We start from the raw sequence: 27776 nt of genomic DNA, 5'->3' as shown, positions 1-27776 counted from the left end.
GATATAGTCTCGGGAATCTGACTATAAACGACCCTGTTTGCCTGTTTATAAGAAAACTGGATAGGAAGCCTATCCTCGACCCATAGAGGGCGTTCAAGCCGTTTCTGGACGTAAAACCAGAGGAAGATGTGAGCCACAGTCGCAACTACCTGTAAATATCCTTTTACTTTATTGTTATTTTATTTCACTATTGTCTTATTGTTTGCATTATTGTCTTTAATAATTTTACTACTGTTTGCTTTTTCCTTTTTACTGTTTTCTTTTTGACTTGCGAGCCACGTGCTTTACGCGTTATTTGACACTAACATATTACCTCATACACAACCATGACCCACTATCACCGAGACTCTTAAATGTGATTTCTTTTTTGTCAAGCACTCACAAATTGTTTTCGAGAAGTATCACAATGGCAGCTACTCCCAATAGACAATTCAAGAACATTTGTGTGCTTTCTGGATTTACCTATGGCAAACATAAAGAGTTCGTTGAGGCAGCCATAGATCTTGGTCGAAGCATAGCAGCGAGAAAATTACACTTGGTGTATGGAGGAGGTAATCGAGGGTTATCAAAAATGGTCTCAGAAGCAGCTTTTATCAGAGGAAGTCAAGTGTTAGGCATCATCCCAAGAGTCCTAAAACCATTGGGCAGTTCGTCTGACTCATCAACTGGAGAAGAGTTAGTCGTCTCAGGTATGCAAGAAAGAATAACTGAAATGCTTAATTATGCTGATGCTTTTATTTTCCTTCCAGGAGATCTTGCAACACTAGAGGCACTTATGACACTAGCATCTTGGGCCCATCTACACATTCACCAGAAACCCATCGGTTTGTTAAATGTCAATAACTTTTATGATGGCTTTATCGCATTTCTTAACCATGCAATAAAAAACTATTTCATTCCCGCTAATGTGAAAAAACTTTTTATTTGTGCTCACACTGCTAATGAGCTACTTGATCTGTTACAAGCTTATAGACCGGAGCCAGACCCCTGGACCTTCGTGTTGGAGCGTCCAAATAATGATGGTAACAGTAGCAGCAGTAAGAAGTACAAATTAGATTTAACTCTCCGCCTATAAATATTTTCTTCTGTGTTGCACCACCCAGGTGATGTCTTCTAAACTCTACTTCTTTCCTTTCAAACATTGAGGACAATGTTTCGTTCTGGTTGGGGGGAGGGAATAGTCGACAATTGTGGAATTTTGGTTAAGTTTTTACTAATTTTTGTTGTAGAAACTAACTGTTGCTAACTTTTTGTGTTGAAGATGGCTGAATATGGAGTGTAGTGACTCTAGAAACGCATCTTCATCGTTTATAAAAAAAAAAAAAAAATTCAGACATTTTCTTTTTCTTTATTATGTGTTTATGTTTATTTTTCTTCTTTAAGTTTGCCTCTATAAATATACATTTTCCAACTTTTGAGTCGAAGATGGCTGAATATGGAGTGTAGTTCCTCTAGAAACGCATCTTTTTTTTTAAAAAAAAAAAAAAATCATTTTCGTTTTCTATCATTTTACGTGTAACTTTTCTAATTAGTTTTTATGCATCATTTTCACATTTCTGCATGCATATTTTCCTTTCATGTTTAGAATAGGTTGGGGGGTAGAATGATGTTTAAAAAAAAAAAATGTGTGATTTGTTTTAACATTGGATGACATGATTAATTTCAAATTTTAGTATTTGTATTATCTTTGGTCTTAAGTGATGTTACGCTATGTTTGCTACTTTACATGTTGATGTCGGAGACAAATGTGAGTTGCTTGAAGGAATGAACATGTCATAATAAGTACCAAGTGAGTTTTTGAGCCTATTATTTTTCTTGGAGAATAACCCTTTTGCCCACTCTTTATACAGCTTAGCAGTTTATTATTTTATACACGATCTCTAAATTACTTTTGAGTTAACCCTTAAAAAAAAAAAAAAAAAATTTGTAAAATAAAAAAAAAAAAAAGAGTGTGTTGCTACATTTGGAGGCTCATCTAACTAGTAGATATGGAAGATTATTTAGAGCCCTAAAAGACGATGGAGAGGCCATCTTTGATCCGTTTGAGCCTTTCAAGCCATCCCTTTTATTTAATATCCATAGTTAACCCTTTTGAGCCTTTAAAAAAAAAAAAAAAAAAAAAACCTTTTCTTTGTCAACTTATCATCTTGACCCACTCCGATTTGGAGTATTACCCGATATCTTATAAGTCCCATCACCTATTTATGTTTGAGAAAATGTAAATAATTATTTTGTTCAGTGAAGTTATGCCAAAATAAAAGCAAAAAAAAAAAAACAAAAAACAAAAACAAAAACAAAAACAAAAGTTGTTGTTTCAAAAGAATAAAAATAGGTGAAATCCACCTTGCAACTTCCAAAAAAAAAAAAAAAAAAATTCTCTGCATTTTTCTCAAACATACACTTTGTTTTCCTTATTTCCCTTCTTTGTTAACCATGTCCCTAGCCTACGTTACGTCCTAATAAAAGTCCTTCTTGATTTTAGGGAACTATAGTCCGAAGTAGAAGCTAGTTATATGGGCTAAAAAGATGTAGTGATGCATAATTAAAAAAAAAAAAAAAAAGATAAATAAAGTGGGTTGACTAACATTTTATTTGACTTGAGATCGTATTATTTCTAAGCCGAGGGCATATTTATTTCATCTTGGTGAGAGCATGTGATATCACTTCTTTATTATTTTCTCTCTCAATTACCATTCATTAGAGTGACTATTTTTATTGGGATTAATTTATTTGTGAGAGTGTCACTACTTCTAGTGAGATTTTGGGGTTTGACATGTCATTCTTGAGAGTAGCTAAAACAAAGTCTACTGGGCTAATTCATGTGGATGGATGATGTGGGTGTGATGTTGCTTTAGACTGGAGATAATGCTTATACTTTTATTTGATTGCTATCATTAATTTGATGGAATAAATACGAGTGTTTCTATTAAAAAATATATATATATATATTTTGAATTTGAATTTTGTTTTCGCTTTATTTGCTAGGGACTAGCAATAAGCTGGTTTGGGGGTGTGTTGAGTGTTAGAAAATGCATATTTATAAAGGAGAAAACCGTCATTTTACATTTTAAGTCTTACTAACAACCCTTACTTTTATATATTTAACCTTCTTGTGATTTAATTACATGTGTTTTATTTTAATTAAGTATTTTATGTATTTTAGGGGCATTATAGTCATTTCACAATAAAGGAGAGATCAGACGGCAAAACGGACATCACTTTTGAACTCAGGACGGTCGAAAACCTTAGGAGGAGCATAAAAGGAAAAATGGCACTATTCACATGTACGGTACTATTCACGTGTACGGTACTGTATACGTTACTGTTCACGACACTGTTCACATAGACGGATGATGACGTGGCATTGACCGATGATGTGGCATTGACTGATGAGGTGTCACGATCCTGTTGGACTAAAATTCTTATGTACTGTTGATGGTGACGTGGCAGCATATTAGTGGACGAAAAATCTCGCGTACGGTGCATGCATCACACAGGATTATTTTCAACCAAACCGCGTTACTGTTCATCCGGGTCAAACCGCGTTACTGTTCAAAGTCGGGTCAAACCGTGTTACTGTTCATCCGCGTGGTCAAACCGTGGACTGTTGACTGATGACGTGGCGCAATCCTGAGCGTCCAAACTGTTTTTAATCCGATGGCCATGATTTACTCCATGTATCTATAAAAAGGGGGCCTCCCCCCCCTAATTTGATATCTCTGAATCCATTTTTGGGATCCATTTTCTGTAATTCCCTCTCCATCTTGTATTTTCTTCGTATTTTAATAAATTTCCATTTTGCCTCTAGTTCAATTATGAGTAGCTAATTTCCGTTCGAGCTTGGGTTGAAGGTGAAGTCTCAACATGTGTCATGGGCTTAATTTGGTAAATTTATTTTCTCTTCCCCTCTAGTTTTTGTGGATGTTTTGACTTGTCGTCGACAAATAATAATATTCTTGTCTAGTACCGCCTTGGTTTCACCGGCCCCCTAGTACAAGGTTATTATTATTTGGCACGATAAGCCCTTAGCACCATATTGATTAGAGCGTGGTTCATGAGGTGTGGATTCCCCCCTCATGATTTAATTGGCATTAATACGGATTATTTAGCCCATGATGCATGTTGATACGGATCCAGATACCCAAGTACGTCATTTCAATAGAATTATCTTCAATTTATTCTCGCCATTGCAATTCCAATTTTAGAATTTATTCTCGCCATTTTAATTTAAGTTTTAGCATATACCAAATCATTTCCACCATAAATCCAACAACCCATTTACAAAATTAATTCTATACACAATTAAAATCCACCTCCTCGTGGGATCGACACTCGTCACCATAGATCTATACTACAATAGATTCGTGCGCTTGCGAGTACATTAAAATTTGCACAACATAGGTCACCCCATTGGTTTGGGCTCAAAACGTTTAAAATAGTAGCCGTGGAATAGGCTGGTTCTGAATGAGATTCACTAAGAAAGAAATGTTTGAACTTAACTGAATCAGTGATTTCTAAAATGCTTTGATAGTAGGACTGGGGTTTTGTTAAATCTCATGATTTAAAAAATCAGCCCTTAGGGAAAAACTTTGAAATTGCTTGGAAAGGATCAGCATGGTAAAATCCATCTTCTAAAGAAATAATATTTTGAAAATGGGTTTTATCAAACCAATCGGAGGTTTTCTTTGAAGGTGATGGTTGGGAAAGCACAATTTGGGAAGAAGAGCTTTCACCAGAGACAATCACATTTTGAGAAGAGGGTTTTGAGATTTCTTTGGAGATAGAGTTGATTTCTTTGGAGATAGGGTTTTCTTTTTCTTCTTTTGAGAAAATCTGGCTTTGGAAAAGGTTTTGTAAGGCGAGCATAAGCTCAGGGGACTTTGTAATGGAACTCATCCATTGTTTTACTTGGTCATCAGAAGAAGTGGTTTTGTAATGGGCACCATGTTCTTCAACCATTTCTATCCAAGATTTAATAGGCATGGCTGAGGAAAGTAATTTGTCTTTAGAAGGGGTAGCTTGGGGTTCTTTAGAGGTTGCTCTAGATTCAGAATCTTTAAGAACAGCTTTACCTTTGTTTTTCTTCTTTGGCGGCATTATCTGTTTTGAAGAAATTCCCGAATTAGAAAATCAGGAATAAAATTTGTATCACCTTTAATATATTCAATATCAAAATCAAAAACACTTAAAATGGCTTGCCATCGTGCAAAAATCTGTTTTGATGCAATATTTTGAACATCTTTCTCCAAAACATATTTTGCAGCTTTGCAATCAATTCTAAGTAGAAATCTTTGATTTAATAAATCACTTTGAAATTTTGTAATGCATAAAACAATGGAAAGGATTTCTTTTTTGATAGTAGAATAATTTCTCTGGCAATCATTCCAATGTGCAGAAAAATATTGTACTATCTGTTCTTTATCATTTTCTTTTTGCTTTAATATGCCTCCATAACCTAAATCAGATGCATCAGTTTCAACAATTTTAGGGAATGTAGGATTAGCAAGATATAAACATGGGATGCTTTTCACAGAATTCTTTATAAGCTTTACAACCTTGGTATGTTCATCTGTCCAAGGAACATGTTTTTTCTTTAATCTATCATGCAAGGGTTTAGACATCCTATTAATGTTAGGACAGAAATCAAGAACATAATTTAAACTTCTAAGAAATCTTTGTAATTGGGTTTTGTCAAGAATTTTATCAGCAAACAAAAGAGATCTCTCGATTGGAGTGATTGTTTCTTTAGAAATATGATGACCAAGGAATCTGACTTTTGTTTGAAATAAAGAAACTTTAGAACTGGAAATTGCCAATCCAGCCTTTCTGGTGGCAAAATAAAAAGTCTTTAAATGTTTGAAATGTTGATCGATAGAATTTGAAAATATCAATACATCGTCAATGTAAACAATGCAAAAATCAGAATAAGGATTATAAATATCATTCATAATTCTTTGAAATTCTGAGGGTGCATTCTTTAAACCAAATGGCATAACAGTCCACTCATACTGTCCAAATGGAACAGTAAAAGCAGTTTTGTAACAGTCATTAGGATAAATTTGAATTTACCAAAAACCAGATTTCATGTCGAATTTTGAAAAAATAAGAGCAGAACATAGTTTTTGGAGTAAATCTTTTTTATTAGGTATTGGATACCTAATCCATTTTAGAGCATTATTAAGAGGTTTGTAGTTTATAACTAATCTAGGAGTGCCTCTTTCAATTTCAGAATTTTTATTAACATAAAAAGCGACACAAGACCATGGAGACCTTGACTTAACAATGAGTCCTTTTGACTCTAAATCTTTGATTTCATTTTTGCAATGTTGTTCCAATTCCATGTTCATCTGGATTGGACGTGCTTTAGTGGGGATTTGTCTTTCATTAAAAGAAGTTTCATAAGGTATATCTACCATGTGTTGTTTTCTGTCCCAAAAAGCAGAAGGTAGATCAGCACAAATTTCTTTTTCAATAAGAGTTTTGAAATCAGAAATCTTTCTTTTAATGAAATCACTTTGTAGTTGGCTTTCAATTCTTTGTAAGTTTAAATCCTTTTGTAAAAACATTAGATCACACTGTTTTGATTTAAGTAGGTTATTTATTCTGTTTTGATAAACAGAACAGACTTTAACAATATTCAAATTCCTTGTTTTAGGTTTTTCAATAAAAGGGAAAACAAGTTTCTTGTTTTTTGCTTTGAAGGATATACTATCATAATTGACAGTATATGGAGTTATGAGATTTATAAAAGGAGTTCCCAAAATGATGGCATGATGAATATCATTTGTGAGGACAAAAGAAGTTTTAAAATCAAAACCATTATTATGGATTGAGGCTTCAACCTTGGAACTGACATTCAGTTTTGAATTATTAGCGGCAGAAAGTCTTTCTTTTGTTTTTTCATGAAATCTTTTGGGGACGATGTCTTCTCTAATGCAATTTAAATCGGCGCCAGTATCAAAAAGGGCAATGTCGTCCATTGCAAAATCATCAGAAAAGATTAAAGTGACTTTAATCAAATACTTTCTTGTGGTGATTTGCTTTAAAACAAATAGAAAATCATTGGGTACTGACTCAATGTTTTTTACTTTAATATCATCACCATCATCAGGATTAGATTTATTGTCTGAATTATCCTGCAATTGTTTTTGTAAAAGAAGTTGGATAGTATCAGAATCACTTTTTTGTTTTTCTTTTAAATCTCTAATTTCACATTTGATTTCTTTTATCTCTTTCTGAAGATCTTGGATATTAGGAACCGTCTTTTTTGTTTTCTTTTTATCCAAAATTTGAGTAAGATCATAAGAATTCTTTTTAACAATTGGGACTTTAGAAGTCTCTGCTTTATTAAAATCTAAAGTTTTCAAAAGTTTATCAAGATATTCTTTTTGAAGATTTGGATCAGAAATATGCTTTACAAGTTCAAGAAAAGTTTCTTGGTCTTTAGTCAAAACATTGATTTTCTTTAAATATGAATCAGATTCAGATTCACTACTGCTAGATACAGAGTCATCTGAGTCAAAAAGCTCATCAACTTGATATGGATCACTGTCTCCCGACATGGAAGATTCGGAAACAGAAGATTCGACAAGAAGGGGGACTAATTTGGAAAGGATCTCTTCATTGAGGTCAAGTTCATGAAGCTTTTTGTTCATCCTGTAATAATTTGCAGTATGACCTTTCATGCCACATTTATGACATATAGCTTCTTTGTAATTGAAAGGAGTCTTTGGTTTGGCTCTAAACTCTTTTCTTTTAGAGAATTTAGGTTTCTTATAAGACCTCGAAGGTTTCTTATAAGGAAGTTCTCTAAAATTACGGAAGGGTTTCCTAAAATTTTTTGATTTGTAATGTTTCCTGCGGGGTTTAGTAGAACACTCGCCATTACAATCCTTGGAGATAGAAGTTTTAAAGGGGTCATAATTGAATTGTTTACAGAAACCGCCTAATTCTTGTTTAGACTTCTTAAGCTCCCACTTAAGTCGTTTCTGTAATTTCAAATCTTGACAAATCTTTAATCCTTCTTTATTGACAAAACTGACGAGTTCACCATAGGTGAGCTCATCATAAGGAATACGGTTATCATAAAGGGCTTTAATGGAATTTCTTACATTTTCACCTAGAAGAGTAGGTAATCCAGCGAGAAATTTTTCTTTCCAAGTTATATGATTTGCATCATCCCTTAGAAATAGTCTGGTAAAAAATGAGGTTTTGTAACTTTGAAATTCACTAAGTTTTCTACATCTTAAATTATGTAGTAACTCAGCATTTTTATCACGAAGGTGTGAAGGGTCACCAATGAAATGGAGGGAAATGGTTAAAATTAGAGTAGCAACAGCATCCTGAATTGGATTGTTGAACTCATCAAAAATAGAGGCTCTATTTTCATCGACTTGAATGGAATTTAGAATGTCTAATTGTTGCTGATTAGTGAGAAGATGATCCCACCAACCTTTTAATTGACCAGTAAAACCGGCAATGAGGATTTCTGATATGGCACGATCAGAAGTTCCTGCTTGGGTTTTATAGGCATTGGCTGCCATTGTCATTTGTTGCAACAATCCTAGGATATTGTATTCGGACATGCCGTCAATATTCCACTCATAGACTGAAGATGCATTATATCGGGATTGATTTAATGCACTTGGTCTATTATCTATTGCTAGATCTGGTGGAGTCTTGACAGTGAGAAGGGCTAATTCCCAATGAATTTTGTTGGCTTTAGGAGTAGAAGGTTCTTCTTTGAATGCTTCTATATTAGAAGAGGCTATAGACATTTGGTCTTGTTCTAATACTCCAATATTGCTAGATTGAGGAGTATCAGGGGCTATCTGAACTTTGCTAGATGAGGAAGAAGCAGCTTCTATCCTATCTAATTGTTCTCTAATGGCTTTAGCAAAATCTGATTTCGACTCTTGAACAAGCTTTTGGCTAGTTTTCGAAACCTGAAAGGGTTTGAAAATAGGTTCCTTAAGCTTTTTGTCAGAATCCGATTTTGTTGGAATAGGAGAAATTGATGGAACAGTAATAGTTGACTTCTGAATTTGGTTTTCTATCCTAGTCAACTGCTTTCTGATTGTATTTAAGTTAGTATTACAGAAATTATTCTGTTGGATAATACTACTTAAATTTGCCTCTGAATCATTTGGTTTTGGAATTTTGTAAGGTGAAGCTCGAATTTGGATAGGAGGTTCACCGTGATCAACGGTTACACTCCGAAGAGGTGGGTGTTCAGACTCTATAGTTCTTTCACTATCAAGAAGTTTCCATTCATGAACTTTCTTCCTAATAGTAATAGGGTTTGACTCTTTAAAAGGATAAGAGATGTTGTTATCAGAAGAATATATCTCAAACCAATCAAAAAACAATATATGAATTTTATGAAAATTCACAAATTCATAATAAGTTTGTTGGATTTCTTTTCTTTGGTTTAAAAAGTGTTTGAAAAACCAAAGTCTTTTTTCTTTGTTTAAATCCGAATAAAAATCATTATGCAGAGAAGTTTTATCTAATTCAAATTTTTTTTCAATGACATTAATGACATTTTCTGTAACAACAGAAAATGTAGGGGAAGTTGGAGGAGAAGGTTCCTTCTCTTCCTGACTTTGTACATGTTAATTACTAGTGTAGATCGGATGAGGAACACTAGTGGTGTAATCAACTGATCGGATGGAGGTACTAGGTATATCTGAAGTAGAAAACCTAGGTTGACTTTTTATGGACTGAAAAGGGAGATTTATAACAGAGGGTATTTTTGTAAATTTCCTTTCTAATAAAAGAATGCCTGAGCACGAAGCTTTATCAAAAAATCTGGATGAGGTAGATCTCCTGAATGACAGTTTGACTTTACCATCGGAATACTGAGTCACATTTTGCAACTCTGTATTGGGCTCAAGTTGTTTCGGAATCGCTGGTGGAGCGGCTCCTTCAAGGATCCATTCCTCTGGAAGATTTACATCTTTCCATTGGATTGGCTTAAGAATGACCGTGTTTGCTTTGGACAAATCAGTCTGCAAGAGAAGGGTCTCATCTCTTTTCGACTGGTATTTATGCTGTGTGCTAAATGCAGAAATCATAGCTTTGTAAGAAATTTTAAAAATTAATGCAACTGGGATGGATCCCTTAATCATATGATAATTATGGGTTTTGATTTGTAAAATCATGCTCTTTAAAATATTTTGTCTTTAAGAGAAATTGTTATATTTGGATAACAATCAAAAGATATGGGACATTTACATAGACTAGATTCGATACTACTTAGTAAAGAATCATCAAAAGAGATGAATCGCTCATCTCTAAGGACAGTAAGGATAGAAGTATCTAAGCCTTCTTTGGTCAAAGGTTTTATTCCTACTTGGATTAAACCAATGTGTATATATTTAAAATTCTTTTCTTTTAATTTCTTTAAAGATTTTTCTGAAAACAAATAAATTGTTTCAAAAGGCTCTGAAAGAGTTATATCACGTTTTTCAGTTTTTATAATATAATCATGCTTTAGAAGATCAAGCATTTTTGTTTTGTAAATCTTTTCTTTGGAAATTTTTGGAAGTTCCCAACAATCAATTGCTTTATCAAAGTTCTCAATAATGAATTCTTCTGAACTCACAACATGTTTTGACTCACTAGTCTTCCCGGAAGAAGAGTTAGAAAGGACGATGTTCTACAGATTGGAGGATCCATGGTCAAGACTTTATGGTCTATTTTTGGTTTGGTCAATATGGCTACAGGTATGGATTTACAGCCCTCACCGGAATCCTTATCCTAAAACGGGACTTACAACCAGTAAAAATTCACCACAAAACAAAACTTCAAAATAAAACACAAGATCTTTAAACACAAAACTCTAAATAATAAAACACTTTCCTCCCCTTCGCTCTGATACCAGAACGAAACTTTATTAAATATTATTTATTTATTTTAATTATAAGGATAAAATGGGAAGAGGGGGGAGTGGATTCTTACTCCCACCTTCCCCCATGGGAGTGAAAATCCCACTCTCCACTCTAAAATTAGGTGGGATCCACGGATTCCCACTCCCACTCCCCCTTTTTTAAGGTAAGTAAACACTGGAGTGGGAGGAATTTACACTCCATACTCCCACTCCAGAAAGTAAACACTGCCTTAGGGTTGGCAAAACCTGAGTTTAGGATCGGGTAGGGCAATGCCCGAACCTGCCCCGGATGTATATTTTAAACACTCAGACCAGGCTTAAAAAGCCCAGCACCAACCGAATTTTTTAATTTGGGTTTTTGTACTCGCATTTGAAATTTGTTAATATTATATATGTATACTTTTTTTGTAATTTTATAATTTATAAATTTATATCAATGAAAATTGGATATGAAAATAAGAACGTTAAATGTTTAAAACTTTACATATATGTAATAGATAGGTCAAATAAATATAATTATATATATATATATATATATATATATATATAATAATTTTTTCAATAAAATTTAGGTTTATGGTAGGATCTTTGACTTATCAACTGATGCTCGGGACCAGTCCAACTTCATCCCTAGGCTAGGTAATCGCCCAAATCTGTTTCGAGTCTGAATTGAACATGTATTTTTTACACCCCTAACAACGTGTGTTGATCAAAATATTTTTGATACTTTATTATTATTGTTATTATCATTATTATGATTAGTATCTTTTTAATAACATTAATATCATAATTATTTTTGTTACTATTATTAGTATCTTTAATATATCTGGCTCTCGAAGGGATTTCATACTTTTTTATTTATTTTACACCCAAAGCAATCTCCAATTAATTAATAAGCATGTTTTCTAATAATTTTTTTTCTCCTAAATCTAAAATTTCATATACAAAGTAATATGAAAAAAATGAATATTGTGGATTTCATGTCTACAATATTATGACACAATGGCATACTTGTATGCTCGAAGTTTATTATCTTGTTTTTTTTACTATGATTATAATAATAGTTTAAATTGTATTTTAAGAGTTGCAATTGTAATTAGAATTGTCATTATAATTACTTATTAAAATCATGTAACTCATTTATTGAATGGTAAATAAGTAATTTTACAAATTATAAAATTTATCATCTAATAGATAAGTGATCGATAATAGTTGAGACTCAAACTAAAATTCAAATATAATGTTGTTATTCCAATGTAATTGTGAAAAAACAGACATCATCTCACTTTTATTAAAGTCAATTGGAATTCAACTTTATGGATGACGATTTGTTTGCCAATCAACAAGGCAGACTTTAAGTCACTACAATGCTTACAAGATCAATGACGCGTCGTTTACTGAAAAAATGTAAACAACATGTCATCTATAGCATGCATCGGCACATACTTTTTATACTTGTCGATTGCATGAGGCATAGACGAGCATAGATGACATGTTGAAGATGATAGATCATTTGTCATTATTTATTAAAACGACACTTCGTTCAATCATATTAAACAAACATGACATGACATCCTCAGTAATTTTATAAACGATGAAGTGTAAATAGTAAGCGCTAGCGCATATTATTTACGATCCATCATTTCATTTTTTGGGCTCAAGGACATGTCATTTGCTCGATCAGTGTTAAGCTGACATGACATCCGCAACTTTTATAAGACAATTGTACATTATTTAAGATGTTGAATTCCACATGATTTTAATGGAAGTAAAATATATTTTTTAACAGTTAATAGAATAATAAACTACCTCAAATATTCATAAATTTTACATATTTGCTTTCACTAATACTAAAAATAAGTTATTTGTATGTTTGGGTAAAAATAAGCGAAAAAACTTTAATTTATATATATAAACTACCTACACTTTCTTATTTATATATAAACACACACACATATATGAACACCTTGGGCTTTATATAGGAAAACAATCTCTTGGCTCTCCATAAGCTCATTCTAAATTTGGTCCAATAATGTAAACATTAGATATATATATATAGGACAGTGATCCAATCCGGGAGTTCCGGATTGAATCATTGTCCGGGAATCCACCAGGGGCCGTTGGATTGCTGGTGGCTTCTTTTTCTTTTTTTTTTAATTTGTGGGCTGCACATGGTGGACCCCACCATGTGCAGCCACTAGTTCCCGGAAACTGTTCTAATCTAGGACTCTATATATATATATATATATATATATATATATTATTTGTAATACATCTTATTTCATACTTTTATTTAGAGTTATTGTCATTTCACTACTTCAAAAATTACCAAATATCAAATAACTAGAATAAGTATTGTCTTCTATCTTTTTTTTACTACATCTTTATAAAAATATTATTTTACTACTTTTCCATTACAACCGTTAGTTGACCCATTAGTTGACCAATTAGTTAACTAACAAAATACTAATTTTACCCTTCATGATTAAAAAAATTAATAAGACAAATTTGTAATCCATATATCATAATTCTAACAAAAAGAATTATGTTGGTATTTTATAACCATTTTAATGAATACATCACAAATTTATTTTGTAAATAAGCTTCAAGTTTTTTTTTTTAATCATGAAAGGTGAAATTGATATTTTGTTAGTCAATTAATTGGTCAACTAACGGTTATAACGAAAAAGTAGTAAAATGATATTTTTATAAAGATATAGTAGGAAAATGATAAGAGACAATATTTGTTGTAGTCATTTGATATTTGATAATTTTTAAAGTAGTGAAATGATAATAACATTTTTTTTTATTTCGTGCCCAAAACTACTGCTAATTAATTGATAAGCATGTTTTTTAATAATAATTTTTTGAAAGAATACATCACATTACTTAGTTTTCTCATAAATCCATATTTTCATAAATAAAAAAAACAAAAAATAGAGTTTGTGAATTTCAAGCCTACAATATTGTGATACAATAATATATTTGTATGGTCGAAGTTTATTATCTTATTATATTATTATATTATTTTATTATAATCATAGTCATAGTGTAATTGCATTAAAGAGCTGTAGTTGGAACTTTCTATTTTTTATTATTATTATATTTAAACAAGACCAAATATTCCACACGTAACAGAACCATCTTAAATTTAGAATTCAAGTAGATTTCAACTCAAAACGAGTTGCACTAAAAATGTTACGCGAATTTCTAATAATAAATTTAAATATCAATCAAATGAAAAAAAAAAAAATCAAATATCAGTAAAACTTCGATAATTTCAAATCATTAAAGAGGTTATCACTACATACCAGTCTTCTTCTTCTTCTTCTTTTCAGATGAAAACAAAGTTTGAGCAAAAAACGAAATAGATCTTGAATAAAATAAGCGCTTTTGCCGTTTAAAGTTCATTATGTCGATGAAGTTAACGATTATGATACAAGTCATGCATGTACTCGAGGTATCAACACCAGGAGAATAATAGTATGAAAATAAAATGAACTAGAGTAGCATACAAGCAGAGAAGACAAGAAAGAAATTTATTACATCAAAATACTGATAAATTACACGTTAAGAAATAAAGATTTACAAAGAAACATCTCGCTGACTCACAGATTTATTTGTGGAGGCATAATGGAAGAATTTCATATCATTTACATCTTTTCAACAGAATGAATTGTGGAAAGAAAGAATGGATGACGGCAACACATAAAACGCCAAATTCAATCACAAAGCAAACACAACTCCAATCACAACGATGTGGTCTGAACAATGACATAAAAGATTAAGCCTCGCAAAGCTTTTTGACTACCGCTGCCATATACTTGCCCTGATGTTCTGCTAGTGCCAGCTCTGTTTCACTTGGCTCTCTTGTGCCATCACCAGCGAAAACACCAGCACCATATGGAGAGCCCCCCCGAATAGAGTCCATCTTGAACATACCGGCTCCAAAGGTGTACCCAATAGGAACAAATAGCATTCCATGGTGGGCCAACTGGGTAATTGCAGTCCAACTGAACCAAACAAAAACGAAATATACAGTGATAAGCTAACTGTCCATTTATATCCTCATTTTGTGAATGAAATTATCCCATAGCCAGGGTAGGAAAATGTAAGCAGAACCTGTAAAGAACTTTTGGCAAACCAAATTGCATTTCCCATTACTAGAAAGAAAAACGTAAGCCAAAACAGCAAACTATGAAGAAACTTTTGTTATCAATGATTAGTCCAAAAATACACCTTCAAAATTATTTACAATTTCCTAGACAATTAACAGAAAAAGGATAAAACTTAAAGAACAAAACATATATATTTTAGTTGCCAGAATTTCAGAACAAGACACTTAAAACCAGAAGAGGATGTCCATGATAATGAAGAATAAAAACCAACAGGTTGTCCATGATAATGAACAGATATATCACTCCACAAAATTTTCACCCTACAAATGTAAAACACACACCAAAGATCACAAATTAAAGAGCAGAACATGTGGAAAGTCTGTTGGCAGACCAGACAGAAAATTCCCTTGAAAGAAGGGGAATACCTAGAGAAAATTTTACTGTGATTTTGGGTTTATAGATCTATTAGAAGTCTGTTATAGTTAGCATCAAGTTGAATCCATTATTCCAGCCAAAAGTCAGAATGAAAAATAGCCAGAAGCTCTGGCAAGTCAACTTCAACTTTGAAGAAATTAATCATAGGGCCACCAAAATAATGAACTCATACTTGTATATGGTAAACATTATAATGACTCACTTTGCCAGTACTAAGTTCATCTCAATAAAGTACATCAAATTTAAAAATTCACAAGAATTTCACAGATTATATCTGGCCTTTCCTATTGGCAGGTTCCGAGCTTCTAAGAATCAGGATCCACTGCATTTTTGCACATCGAATAAGAATGTTCACAAGCTGTTGTTATACATCAAATGGAATGATTCCACCTTTCAACATAATAACTGTAATTGATAAGGTTAATTCTAGCAACCACATTGGACTTGGAGCACCACATGGCTACATTGCTTTAAGTTTGCACCTTGCTTCATTATTTCTACGACACAATGTAATTTTATTCTCTCTCTTGCTTCCTTAATCAGAGAAACTCAATCATCATAGTTTAAACAAGAACACATAAACATTGATGATGTCTCCAATTACAGATACTGGTGTGGAAAATACATCTTTGAATAATATAAGTGAATAGCTGTATAATTATAAACGTAGTAAAACAGATGTGATTTCTAGACAAAGAAAACACATCTTCATTCTTATTGGTCTTCAATCAAGCTACAATTTCTCCAAGTGACAGATACTGATAACTAATTGCATAAATCTAATTATTTCAATTTTGGTTTGAAAACTCAAAAGAAACTCAGCCAATAAATTCAGTGCAGTTCTTCCTTTCAACTTCATTCCATGCCCCGTAACAATTCAGACTTATGTTTAGTTCTCAAATGTACTGACAAGGACAATCTAATGAACCTCAAAACAATTTCCGAACCACTAATCATGTTCCTAAATTTCGAGTTCTCCCTCATCGTCTCGGAAGAAACTACTAGTTAACCGCACTCTCAAACTTATGAATCCCACATATAAATTCAATTAAAATGGAAGTCACATGTACATAATCAACATGTACAGCTACTAAGGCCTTGTTTTAGTAATTGAGGCACCGTAGGATAAAGTTACAACTGTTACAACTGCCCAACCCCAACACCAAATAGGGCCTATATAGACAAAACTTGTGAATTTCCCTCTGTCTAAATGTTAAGCTTGCTGTATGATCCAATCCAAAATCCTTTCTGCTTCCAAACCGTTGTGGCTTAAAATGTATCAACAAATAAAATGCTAAATGTTAAATTAAAATAATAATAACAACAAGATCTGAAATTCTTACGCAGTGGTTTCCTGACCGCCACCTTGAGTGCCAGTGCTGACAAAAAAACCGGCGGGTTTGCCGACAAGTTTACCCTCTTTCCACAACATGCCAGTCGAGTCGAAAAAAGCCTTCATTTGGGCCGCCATGCACCCATACCTCGTCGGAAACCCAAACAAGAACCCGTCAGCCTCCACTAAATCCGCCGCCGAAATCTCCGGGATGTCATCATCTCTCGGCGGCACTTTCATGTGATCCAAGGCCTCCCTCGTCAACGTCTCGGGCACCCGATACAGCAGGCCCTCCACACCGTCAACGCCATCAACGCCCTTCTTCATCCTCTTTGCCAACCCCTCCACGTGGCCATACATGGAATAGAACACGATGAATATCTTCAATTTTGTGATTTCTCGCAGCTGAGAGGAGGTAGTTGTGGTGTCGTTAGGATGAGTGATTTGGTCAGAGATTGGGATCGGGGCCGGAGGGGTAAGCGGGTCGTGTTCAGAGTCGGCGATGATGGCGGGAGGGCGTGGATTTTTTTTCTTGCTTGGGACACAGCCACCGCCTTTCCCCATCGAGAATTAGGATATTCTTCAATGAGGATAATGTGATAACCCAACCCGACCGTGGAATAGAATTGTTACTTAATTCGGTGGGCAATTCAATTGTTTGTGGAGTGCTTGTGTTGTTGGAGCACTGAGGCGTTGTGATATGTTTTGATTTCGAGGTTTTAAAATGATTATTATCCGGATTCTTCTTATTCTGGAATAGAAGATTCGGATGCGTCCAAGTAACCCTGACAATTGCAGAACTTTCCTAACCCCACACGGATGCGAGCGCTCTGATTTTTAATCGACATCGTGCTGACTGCGCCTTGTGCTCGAACCATGCAAGCCCAGTCCGCTTGAAGCTGCACTGGCCCAGATCTGTTTAACGGGTCTTTCGACTTCACGGGCTGATCGTACTGCGTCGGAGATTTGGGTAGGTGTTATTATTATTTTTTTTTGGAAAAAGACTCTTGTTGATTGGTTGTCAATTGACATAAAGACTAAGAAACAACTATTGTACTTAATTTGAATAATCAATAGGATAGAGGATTGAATAAAATTGCAACTTTCATGTTTTGGGTTGGTTGTATTTCTTCATGGATACTAAACAACAACTATTAATTTTGCTTCAATGGCAAGTTACAATCATAGATTTATGTTATAACTAACGAAAAAAAAAAATTGTGGCCATAAAATAAGATTAATAATGTTTGGTAAATATAGTTTTTTTTTAAAAAAAAAAGATATTATAAGTTTTTTATATGATAAAAGTAATTTAATTTCCTAATTATTGTAATAAATATTTACCAAATATTTGAATGTTACAATCACCCATCCAATCCATAATATCAAATAAGCCTAATTTAGTTAACCGGTTTAAAATAGCAAACTACTTTATCTTTTATCTCTTGTAATAGTAATTGATGATATACAACATGTTTGAACTTATTAATATTACTCGTGAATTAAATTGAAATGAATTAAACTGGATAATAATACAATCACTATTTAATGTAATATGTAAATAAACTCTATTGATATATGACTATTTAAACTTCTTTTTGATTTTTTTAACACTTTGAATGCTTAAAATTTTAAAGCATATTGAAAATTTTCAATCTTAGATCTTGAATATTGTTAAGGTTCGAAAGAATACCAATAATAATATAACGTTTTCTCGAACTCTAACAAATACTAAAATTATAGATCAGCTCAAACACTACTCTAAGTATATATTGACTTTTTAGGTATTTGGCTCAGAGGACTGAGAGTACAATAATGAAGATGGATGATGGCATGGACCCATGGCAGTGTTCCGCTGAACAAAGGTCCGAAGGTCATCGTTTATTTATCCATGAGAACGGAGAAGATAAAAATTAACTTTACGAGTACACAAGACGGGGAAGCCAATCAGAGTCACACCATTAACACCTAACTGGGCCAGAGAGACCTAAATTTCTAATCCAGAACTCGGACCCAAAGTAAAGCAAACACTCGGCCCAGAATTGCCTTGGCCCTGTAATGATTGTGATTCGGTGGAACGGAGCAGTGGCTGAGGTTAGGTGGAATAAAAAATTGTCCTTTATCATTCTTGGATTTAGCAGCATTAGCATCTGCATCTCCATATTATGACTTATGAGTGACACAGTGACCCGTGTAAAATTCGTCTCTTTGGTAAGCGAGTATACGTGCATCGGACCCTTGGGCGAAAGGCTACTAATTAAAATTCTTGCAACAAGAAGATTTTTTTTTTTTGACATAATCTTATTGACTAAATGAATATATCTGTGATATATATATATACATGCCACCAGTCGTAAGAGTTTCTTTGATTGAATCTTGAAAAAGTAGATTAAAAAAATCAATTTATATTTTACTCTTCTCTACTTTCAATTAAATTTTTTTTTTTTTTGAGAAGTTCTCTACTTTCAAATTAAAAAGAGAAAAAAGTTGCCACCAAGTACAATTAAGGACACGAATTAATAGAAATTCATAAATAGTGCCTGATTATGGTTTTCAAGTATTTTAAACAGCACTTTGTCATTGATTTCCCATTTATTGCTTTTCAAGCATGGACCACCACGATACACATTCACCACTGAACCCAAAAAGATGCCTCAACACCAATGTCTTTGGATCTAAAACACCTGAGGAAAGAGATCAATCTAGACGACTAAACACTGTTCAATGCTGCGAGAATCCGTACCTACACAACACACAAGGCCGCAATATAATCACGACACGTGTTACCCAGGATCTGTATTACGATTATTGAGGGAGAGGCGGAGGGGTAATGAAAGCCTTGCAAAGAAACAATTAGAATAGTGGGAGCCATGTGCTAAAGCTAATGGGCGAAATTAACACGAAGAAAGAAACTAAAGACAGCTTGGAATCCCTAAAAGAGTGACAGTGTGGAGTAGGAAATTAGGAAAATGGAAGGACCATGGCGAGCCACATACCCACTTGTCCACCATACACTTTTAATTAGTACAGTTTCTGATGCATGTTTAATGTTAATCATAAATTAATGTTTTGATTAAGTACAGAATCTTTCGTCATTATTTAATTGGACACTCAAAGACACAAACTTAGCTGTTGTCGAGATTTCTTTCTTTTCAAGTGCGGGGAATAATCCCACTTTATATTTGTGTGTCATATATGTGGACTTTTAGCTTTAAAGAAAGTGAAAGCTACACCATAAGCTTAGGGTTTGCCTTCCAATAGAAAAGATTAAAGGCTAGTTTAATTAGCTCTGTCTTTATTAGTTTCTTTTTAAGTATTTGACTAACATCTTTTTCAATTTCACCCGTGGCTAACTCGTATAGGGTTAGGTTGAATGGTTGATCGTTTTCTCTCCTCTCTCTCTCTCTCTCTCTCTCTCTCTCTCTCTCTCTCTCCCCCTTTGCTTGTTAATTACACGCGCCGTACGCGCTATCCCATTGTCCACGAACGAGCCACGCCTTGTCGGGATGATGGCGTGCCGTGCCTCTGTTCAAATGTGCTACTTTAATTTATTAGCATTAAACACATCGAATTCAGAGCTTGAATATATATATATAGAGTAATGGTACGATTAAGTCATAACCCACCTAGATAATGCCCCAAATTAAGGCGTAATTTAAGGGGTTTGTTGAAATCTAAGAGCAAATGTGTAATTTACAATGAAATTTGCGCTGGTTTAGAGGATAAAAAGCACGAAAGAAATGTAGTGTGGTAAGGGGGAAACATGGAATAATACAGTGCGTGGCATGTACACCACAGACAAAATTGACTTGAGGACTTGTGAAGACTTGTGTAATGTGGGGTGGTCATCCCAATCTAGAGACTCAAAATCCCCATCCACGGGACTTGATGCTTATGTAATGTAGAAGTACAGGGAAGAGCTAAAAGAGTACATATATGTTCCTAAGGATAGATTTACATATAATTCAATGTGGGCAATTCATCCCGCTCAATAAAATATTTTCTTTATTTTGGAATTAATTTTGAAGAAAAATTGAGGGAAACTATCCATCCTCCACCTTTTTTTTACCATTTTTCAAAAATACACAAATCTTTTTTTTGTAACGCTCCACTTGAAGTTAACATTTTTTTTTATTAGTCCACTCTCGTTATAACACCGTTAGAACTTTACTGACATCATAAGGGTAAAATTATCATTTCACAATGACACAGTGGTGGATATGTGTAAAATAATATAACTTCAAGTGGAGTTCAGCAAAAAAAAAATTGTGTATTTTAAAAAAAATATAAAAAAAAGGTGGTCGGTGGATAATTTATCTTTTACATTTGAGAGAAAAAAAGTCATTTATACAAAATTTCGTCATTTTTCTTAACGGTCTCCAAACGGAAGTGGAAAAGTGAAAAGAAATGTAATTTCAGGTGAATTCCAGTAAAAAAAAAGAATTGTGTATTCTTAAAAAAGTTGAAAAAAACGGATGGACGGTGGATAATTTTTCAAAAATTTATTTAAGTGGGGTTAAATTTAGAACAAAATTTTGATAATAGGTCAATTTTATAAATTAATTAATTTTTATTATGTTTTTACCCCCAACAAGTTAAGTTTCTGGATCTTCCCCAATATATTCCCCTATCGCATGAAAGTGATATCTAAGAGAGAACATGATATGAAAGCAATGAACTCTTGCAAGTACAAGGCCACGGATTGGTTGTACCAAATGAAATTGAATGGTTGATTTCTTATACTTTGTTTTGGTCTTAACAATCGAATACTAAAGATCATTACTTCAATTGAATTTAGTGCCATATCAACCCGAAAATTTGGCGTTAATTATAATTAACTTGGTATCCTGAATTAATTCCATTGGGTTTCATTAGTTGCCTAATCCTTTTTCAGTTGTTTTATTTTTTTATTTTTTGAAAAGAATTAAGAATGCGCTTGAATTATATGAGCATGAATCCATCTTCAAAACACAAAATTTAATTTCGCATAGTTTTGGCGAAATCAACTTTTACAAATTTGTGAAACGAGTCCTGAAATTATAAGCTGTCATTCAAATTAAGGAAATTGCCAAATTATGTTACGGCATCACTACAGCAGAAAATGGGTGTGATAACCTCACACAATGTGTTGGGACCACTGAATAATATTCCTTTGAAAGGGGAATGAAATCGATAGTGCTTGGTATGTTATGATTTTGTTAATTTACAAATAATGCATGCATATCCAAATATCCTTTCGTAATTAGGGATTGGTTAATTAAAGTTTACTTAACAGAGGGATTAGTTTTGATTATATAGCCAAATCAAAAGATGCAAAAAAAATCTAATTGTTAATAGCTGTTAAGCGCATCATTAAGAGTTGGAAGACGGGAAACAAGGGCTGGATGTGTCGGGATAAACATGACACTCATTTGTTTAAGTTGCTCTTTTATTTGGATGAATTATTTAAGTATAATATAAACACAGTGCTATATTGAACTAATTATAAAAAGACTCAAAAGCATGCAAAGGAATCCCTGCCATGCCATGCGCATCTTCTTCAGCCAAGCTAGCTTGTAGCATTTGTCTTCTTGATTAAACAACTACAAAAAGTACGACAAAATTAACTTAGGCTGCCAGCTTACAACTTTGATTGAAGAATCTCTCTTTCCTGCCCATCCTTATCCTTTCTTACTCCCCCATTTGTCTTTACTTTAATCTCAGTTAACGCTAGTAAACTAAAGAAACTAAGCTTCACAATCACGGGGCTTATCTTTTTTTACTTAAAATAAACAACAACTTGATTTGGAAACCACCTAATCTTCTAGAGAACCGCATTAACTTTGCCAATGAAGAAAGTCATGCATACATAGCTGCCCTCTCTCTATTGGCTCATTATTATCATTATTATTTTACTCGAAGACAGTCAAATTAAGCTAAATCAAAACTTGATTAACTTCTCACCACTATCAAACCCAATCAGTGCCTTTTCACTTCAACTTCATTCATCACAACTTTAACCATGGACCATGGGGTCCCAAACTCAATCTTATTGCCTCTTCAATAACCTAACACGCGTCAGGATAAGCTTAACCTATTTGGACAAATAGCTTTACTTCTGCTCCGCTGTGGTTCATCGACGCTATTAGCAATCATGACCCGGTGAAGTGAACTTGAGCTCCATTATTCATTCCGAACGAAGACGCCAAGAAGGCCATGAATTGCATGCATCAACAAGATGATGCACCGGTGTACATGTACATATGACCATTGTTCACTTTTACTGTATTTGTGTGAACATTACCATTATTTACTTGCAGAAGCCTTCACCTGTTAGAACAACTAGGGAATTTTGATGGCCACGTACACAAGAGTTGTTCACTCGTGCTGCCACGGTGGTAAATTATGGCGGCTAGCCTAGCTATAGATCGTTGAAGGCGTTGAAATAAGGGTAAAACGGAGCTGATTCTCTGATTGATTCACAGGACTTTGAACAGTCTACGTCTGTTGAAATTTCACACGTGGATAGATAGGATTTGTGGTCCCGTTCAGCGAGTTGTGGGAAACTGACACGCGTTCACAATTTTTTTGTTGCCCCCCATGTGCATTTTGCTTGCCATCGAAGAACTCTTTGTTTGTTGCTACACTCTCAATGCAAGCCTTCAGCTCGAGACCTTGCATGTGTTTCACTAATTGAGCCGACTTTGAGCCGTACTAATTAAGCAGTCCGGCTCTAAGACTAGAAGAAGTGCTGTCCGATATTCCTTAATTAATTCTTTTTAATTTCCTCTTCCTCCCTTCTTCGAAGGTCAAGTGCTCTATTTTTAACCTTAGTCAAAGTTTAGGAAACCCATGAAAACCCGATCGCGGTAGCCGGTAGGTAACTATCCTTATCGATCAGTTTCTTATTTTGGTCTTTTTTCACGAGTGCCTAACTTTTACTATCTTTTTTTTTTTTACTTTCACCATTTTTCTACAAGAGAAGAAATCACTTCTACATATATAGAAGCGGCGAGACCCAATGCAATGAATTTACATTATGGACAAACTAATTAAGTTTTTATTTGGTGATTGGTCCGTGGATAGAAAAAGTTTTGGTCGCTCTCGTTTTCAGACTTTTCGTACATCCGGCAATTTGGCATAGGCTTATGACACGTGCTCTAATCCCATCGGTTTATTCACGGCTTATCAACATTTTGTGCTGCATATAAAAGGTTTTGCCTTCCTTCTATTTTTTCCTTTTCCCAGAAAGGAAAAGTTTACTGGATTGGAAAGGGACCTGTTTTTTTGGGTAACATCACAATATTTTGAACCAAAATCTTAGAGCATCTTCAAATTTGAAGGGCAAAGATTTTAGAAAACTCTTCAAATAAGACTCTTGCGATTATTTTCTCTATTTAATATTTAATATTGAAATAATACAAATTTATTTTTATTTGAAGAATTTTTTGAGATAACACTTATATTTTTTTCTACCCTATTTGTCACGTAAATAAATAAATAAACATTTGAAGAATAAATTTATTTTGAAATTGTTTCATCCACGATAAAAGTGAGCGAAAGAAGATGATATTTACTGAATTTGGTCCAAAAAAAAAAGGTATATATTACGAAGTAATTAGCGATGATGATAATAATGATCAATTTTGTCTTCACCATATTTATAGACTAAAATTGTACTCATATTGGAGCCTAAAATGTTTAAATTCACGCTTTCCTAACCTGATTGGAGGATATAAATAGGGGCTTACGTGATGGCAGGGAACATAAAAAATTATTTTGTCGACTTGAGTAACATGCAAGACGTCAACAATGACGACATCTCATCTCTAGTAGTGCCCTGCCTTCAAATGGCTCTAACAACAACTTCGATCTCTCTATTAAAATATTTCTCTCTCTTCTTCTTTCTCCATTTGAATTAAAAAAATTTTTTTAAAAAAAAGACTTTTGACCAATTTTTCCCCGTTGCGTTTCAGAAAGCACTTACAATTCTATGGAAAACGTTTTTCATGCTTAGGAAACACTTATTAAATTGCATTGATGAAACGTTTTCTTTAAAATCTTTCAATAATAGTAGTACTATATGAAGCTTGTAATTTCAGTTGATATGGTAAATTATAATAATGTGAAGCTATTATATATTGTCCATTGTTGGATATAAAATAATGTATTTAACGCATTTTTTTTTTCTCCTTAGGGACGTTTATAGATCATCAAATTGCCACAAATATTGGGAATGAAAAGTGAGTTAGATTGGTGTAATTTTACATATTCACCTTCTCGAGCCACGGATTAGCTATATAGATTAAACTTTTAAACAAGTGTTGGGCTAATTAAGCTAAGACTAAAGAGAACGGCTTGGCTAATGCGCATAGAAATTGGAGAAAACCACTCAATTGGACAACAAAAGTGAGCTTATTGTTAATTAGATATCCAAATCCAGAGGCCAACCGTACTTAATTGTTTATTACTTTCGATGTGGTCAGGTTTGGGATCCCAAACCATCCACGATTACAAAAAATTGAGTGGTCTTGTTCACACCACAATGCCCTCTAATCCTTTCTTAATTACCTAATTAGGAAAGCCTAACCCCCCCCCATTAACCCTACTAACCTACTATCTAATTAACAATGGATAAGCAAATGCAAACGAGATTCATTGATTGGCGAAAGTTAGTACTTAGGAGAGAGAGAGAAGAAGAAGAAATTGTTTTAGATAGAAATAAATAAATTACAATTCACACTCATTTAACTGATTATTAATTCTTCCCTAGCTAAACTTGATGATGATAACCATTCCGCCTAACCAAATCCTAAGAAAGCAAGCTAGATATGTGTGAAATGGATTGTAAAAATAATTACCATTGAATTTATCTGCTTAATTTAAAATAAATTAATTGTGCGTGTAAGCGTTTATTTATATTCGGCGAAGCAAAACTAGATTTAATTTATTATTTTCTTAAAAAATGCAACATGTTTGACACATGGTAAGAATATAATAGAAGCATTTCGTAAATACACCGTTGTCAAGTTAAGGATACATATACATAGTCATGTCTCGATTTAATCAAACAATTGCGGATAGTGACACAACTTTTGTCATACATCATCATTGTTTTCATGAATGGCACGATCGAAATTAGTTAGAAAACCAAGCCCACTTGCATCCTATCCTCGGTGAGTCATGAGTCATACTTAAGTACTTCTAAACCACTATAAATAAAGAGGCCATCTTGTTCAAAAACACACACTTCTCGAGCTGGAGACACATTACCAATTTACCATATCCATATATATATATATATTCACACACACACACACACACACACATATTTGAGAGAGATTTATGATCAGAGAAATGATCGTAACAAACACGAATCATCAAGTTGAAGATAACAAAAGTAATATGGTCTTGCTTTCCCAGTTTTACCCTTCTGATGTTCTCACACCAACTGGAATCGTTCCACAACAAGGTTTGCAGCTAGCCTAAACAAAGCAAACAATGTTTTAATTTGCCATTAAAATTTGAAATTAATTTTTATCCGGCATGCATGCATGAGTCTTTAATACTAATACTGAGTTCTGGTCATCTTCAGGGGAGCCGTCTAAGCCGAAGCGCAGGCAACGCAAACGGAATACTAACGGAAACGGTGGCTTTCGTGCTTTGAAGAAGAGAAAGCTGACGGCTGAACAAGCTGAGCTTCTTGAGATGCATTTTGGCAACGAACACAAGCTTGAATCTGACAGAAAAGACAAGCTCGCTGCTGAGCTCGGACTCGACCCTCGTCAAGTGGCCGTGTGGTTTCAGAACCGGAGGGCTCGTGATAAGACTAAGAAGATTGAGGAGACCTACGCTACCTTGAAGACCGCTCATGAAAATGTCGTCGTGGAGAAAACCCGACTCGAGTCTGAGGTATATTAGCTTTCTTGTTTCTAATTATAATGTTAATTCACATCAGCGATTTATTTATTTGTTTGTTTAATTCAATATTGACACATTTCATTTTCTTACTCAACATGCAAGTAGTATACCTTGCCGCTAACCATTCCCGCAATTTATGACTGACTTTGAGTTATTTTAAAGAAAATGAATCTGAGTTGAAACGTCTTAATTGTTTCTTATCCTCTATAAAAGGACAAAAGTGCCAAAGATATTTGATTGTGAATGAGCTCTGGGCTCGAAGAAAGCCATCCCATGCTTATTTATTTTTAACTTTTTTTTTAATAAATATTTATTTTTAACTAAGAACAGGATACTACTTTTATACTTGCCACCTCACTTTTGACGGCAAAAGCCACCAAAATGATACAGGTTCATAACTTGGTATTGATTGATAATAATAATAACACGGTGAGCATTACGTTAGTCTTTACAACGTTGTTAAAAGTGGTTAGTTTTGGGCTTGATTATGGCCTACCCTGGGGAGCAGCAAAAAGAAGGAACTTACGCCCACGTGACCTTGGAAACTTTTTTTCTTTTCAGCAACTTCCTGTTCTTGATATTGTTTAACAAGCGATTTGACTTGATTTGCAGGTGGCAACGCTGAAAGAGAAGCTTTCAGTTGCCGAGAAGGAGATTAAGAAAATGTCAGAGCTCATTGAAGGGATTTCACTCAATAATCCGAGTGCCACGATCCCAACGGACATGGACACCGTGGACTCACCGTTTACCCTGGACCCTTTTGCTGGTAATCTTGGGTGGTTTGATTATGAGGATCTCCTCTACTTGCTTCAACAGAATTACATTTCTGCTGCCGAGTGGCTCTTACTCCACACCTATTAATCCATCAAGTGATCATCGACGTCGTTGATTTAGGATGTGGGCTTGTAGATAAATGACCATCTAATGTATCTAGCTAGGTTTCTAGTGTGTGCTTGCTTGCACTAGATTTGGCAGTCCCATTAGCTAAATAACATGTCTGTTGTTTGGGATCTAGGACATAATCAATGCTGTTGCAATGTTAATGTATTGTGGTATTGATATGAAATATATATATTATATTTACAAATATATTAATTTA

General features: G+C 34.0%; 2 protein-coding genes across 2 annotated transcripts; one reads left to right on the top strand and one right to left on the bottom strand.

Annotated features, from left to right (window-relative positions):
• Positions 1 to 14413: 14413 nt before the first annotated feature.
• On the bottom strand, positions 14414 to 17563 carry LOC102614295 (probable NAD(P)H dehydrogenase (quinone) FQR1-like 2). Its single transcript, XM_006466686.2, has 2 exons — positions 16788 to 17563; positions 14414 to 14904 (listed from the first exon to the last, which is right to left on the bottom strand). The coding sequence occupies exons 1-2, from the start codon at positions 17339 to 17341 to the stop codon at positions 14676 to 14678; spliced, it is 783 nt and encodes a 260-aa protein (XP_006466749.1). The 5' UTR covers positions 17342 to 17563; the 3' UTR covers positions 14414 to 14675.
• Positions 17564 to 25993: 8430 nt separating this feature from the next.
• On the top strand, positions 25994 to 27776 carry LOC102614585 (homeobox-leucine zipper protein ATHB-40). Its single transcript, XM_006466687.3, has 3 exons — positions 25994 to 26228; positions 26352 to 26668; positions 27290 to 27776. Exons 1-3 carry the CDS (start codon positions 26102 to 26104, stop codon positions 27536 to 27538), a joined length of 693 nt encoding a protein of 230 aa, XP_006466750.1. The 5' UTR covers positions 25994 to 26101; the 3' UTR covers positions 27539 to 27776.

The sequence above is a fragment of the Citrus sinensis genome, chromosome 7 (genome assembly GCF_022201045.2).
Source record: "Citrus sinensis cultivar Valencia sweet orange chromosome 7, DVS_A1.0, whole genome shotgun sequence".
In the NCBI taxonomy this organism is placed as follows: Eukaryota; Viridiplantae; Streptophyta; class Magnoliopsida; order Sapindales; family Rutaceae; genus Citrus; species Citrus sinensis.
Note: the sequence above shows the minus strand (reverse complement) of the source record. Positions and strands in the feature narration are given on the sequence as shown.

Bases quoted from the DNA above. Each gene is read 5' to 3' on its own strand.
- LOC102614295 (XM_006466686.2), bottom strand. From the start codon at position 17,341: ATGGGGAAAGGCGGTGGCTGTGTCCCAAGCAAGAAAAAAAATCCACGC. The intron at 14,905-16,787 runs GTAAGAATTTCA...TGTTTGGTTCAG, and splicing joins GGCGGTCAGGAAACCACTGC to TTGGACTGCAATTACCCAGT.
- LOC102614585 (XM_006466687.3), top strand. From the start codon at position 26,102: ATGATCAGAGAAATGATCGTAACAAACACGAATCATCAAGTTGAAGAT. The intron at 26,229-26,351 runs GTTTGCAGCTAG...GGTCATCTTCAG, and splicing joins TGGAATCGTTCCACAACAAG to GGGAGCCGTCTAAGCCGAAG. The intron at 26,669-27,289 runs GTATATTAGCTT...CTTGATTTGCAG, and splicing joins AAACCCGACTCGAGTCTGAG to GTGGCAACGCTGAAAGAGAA.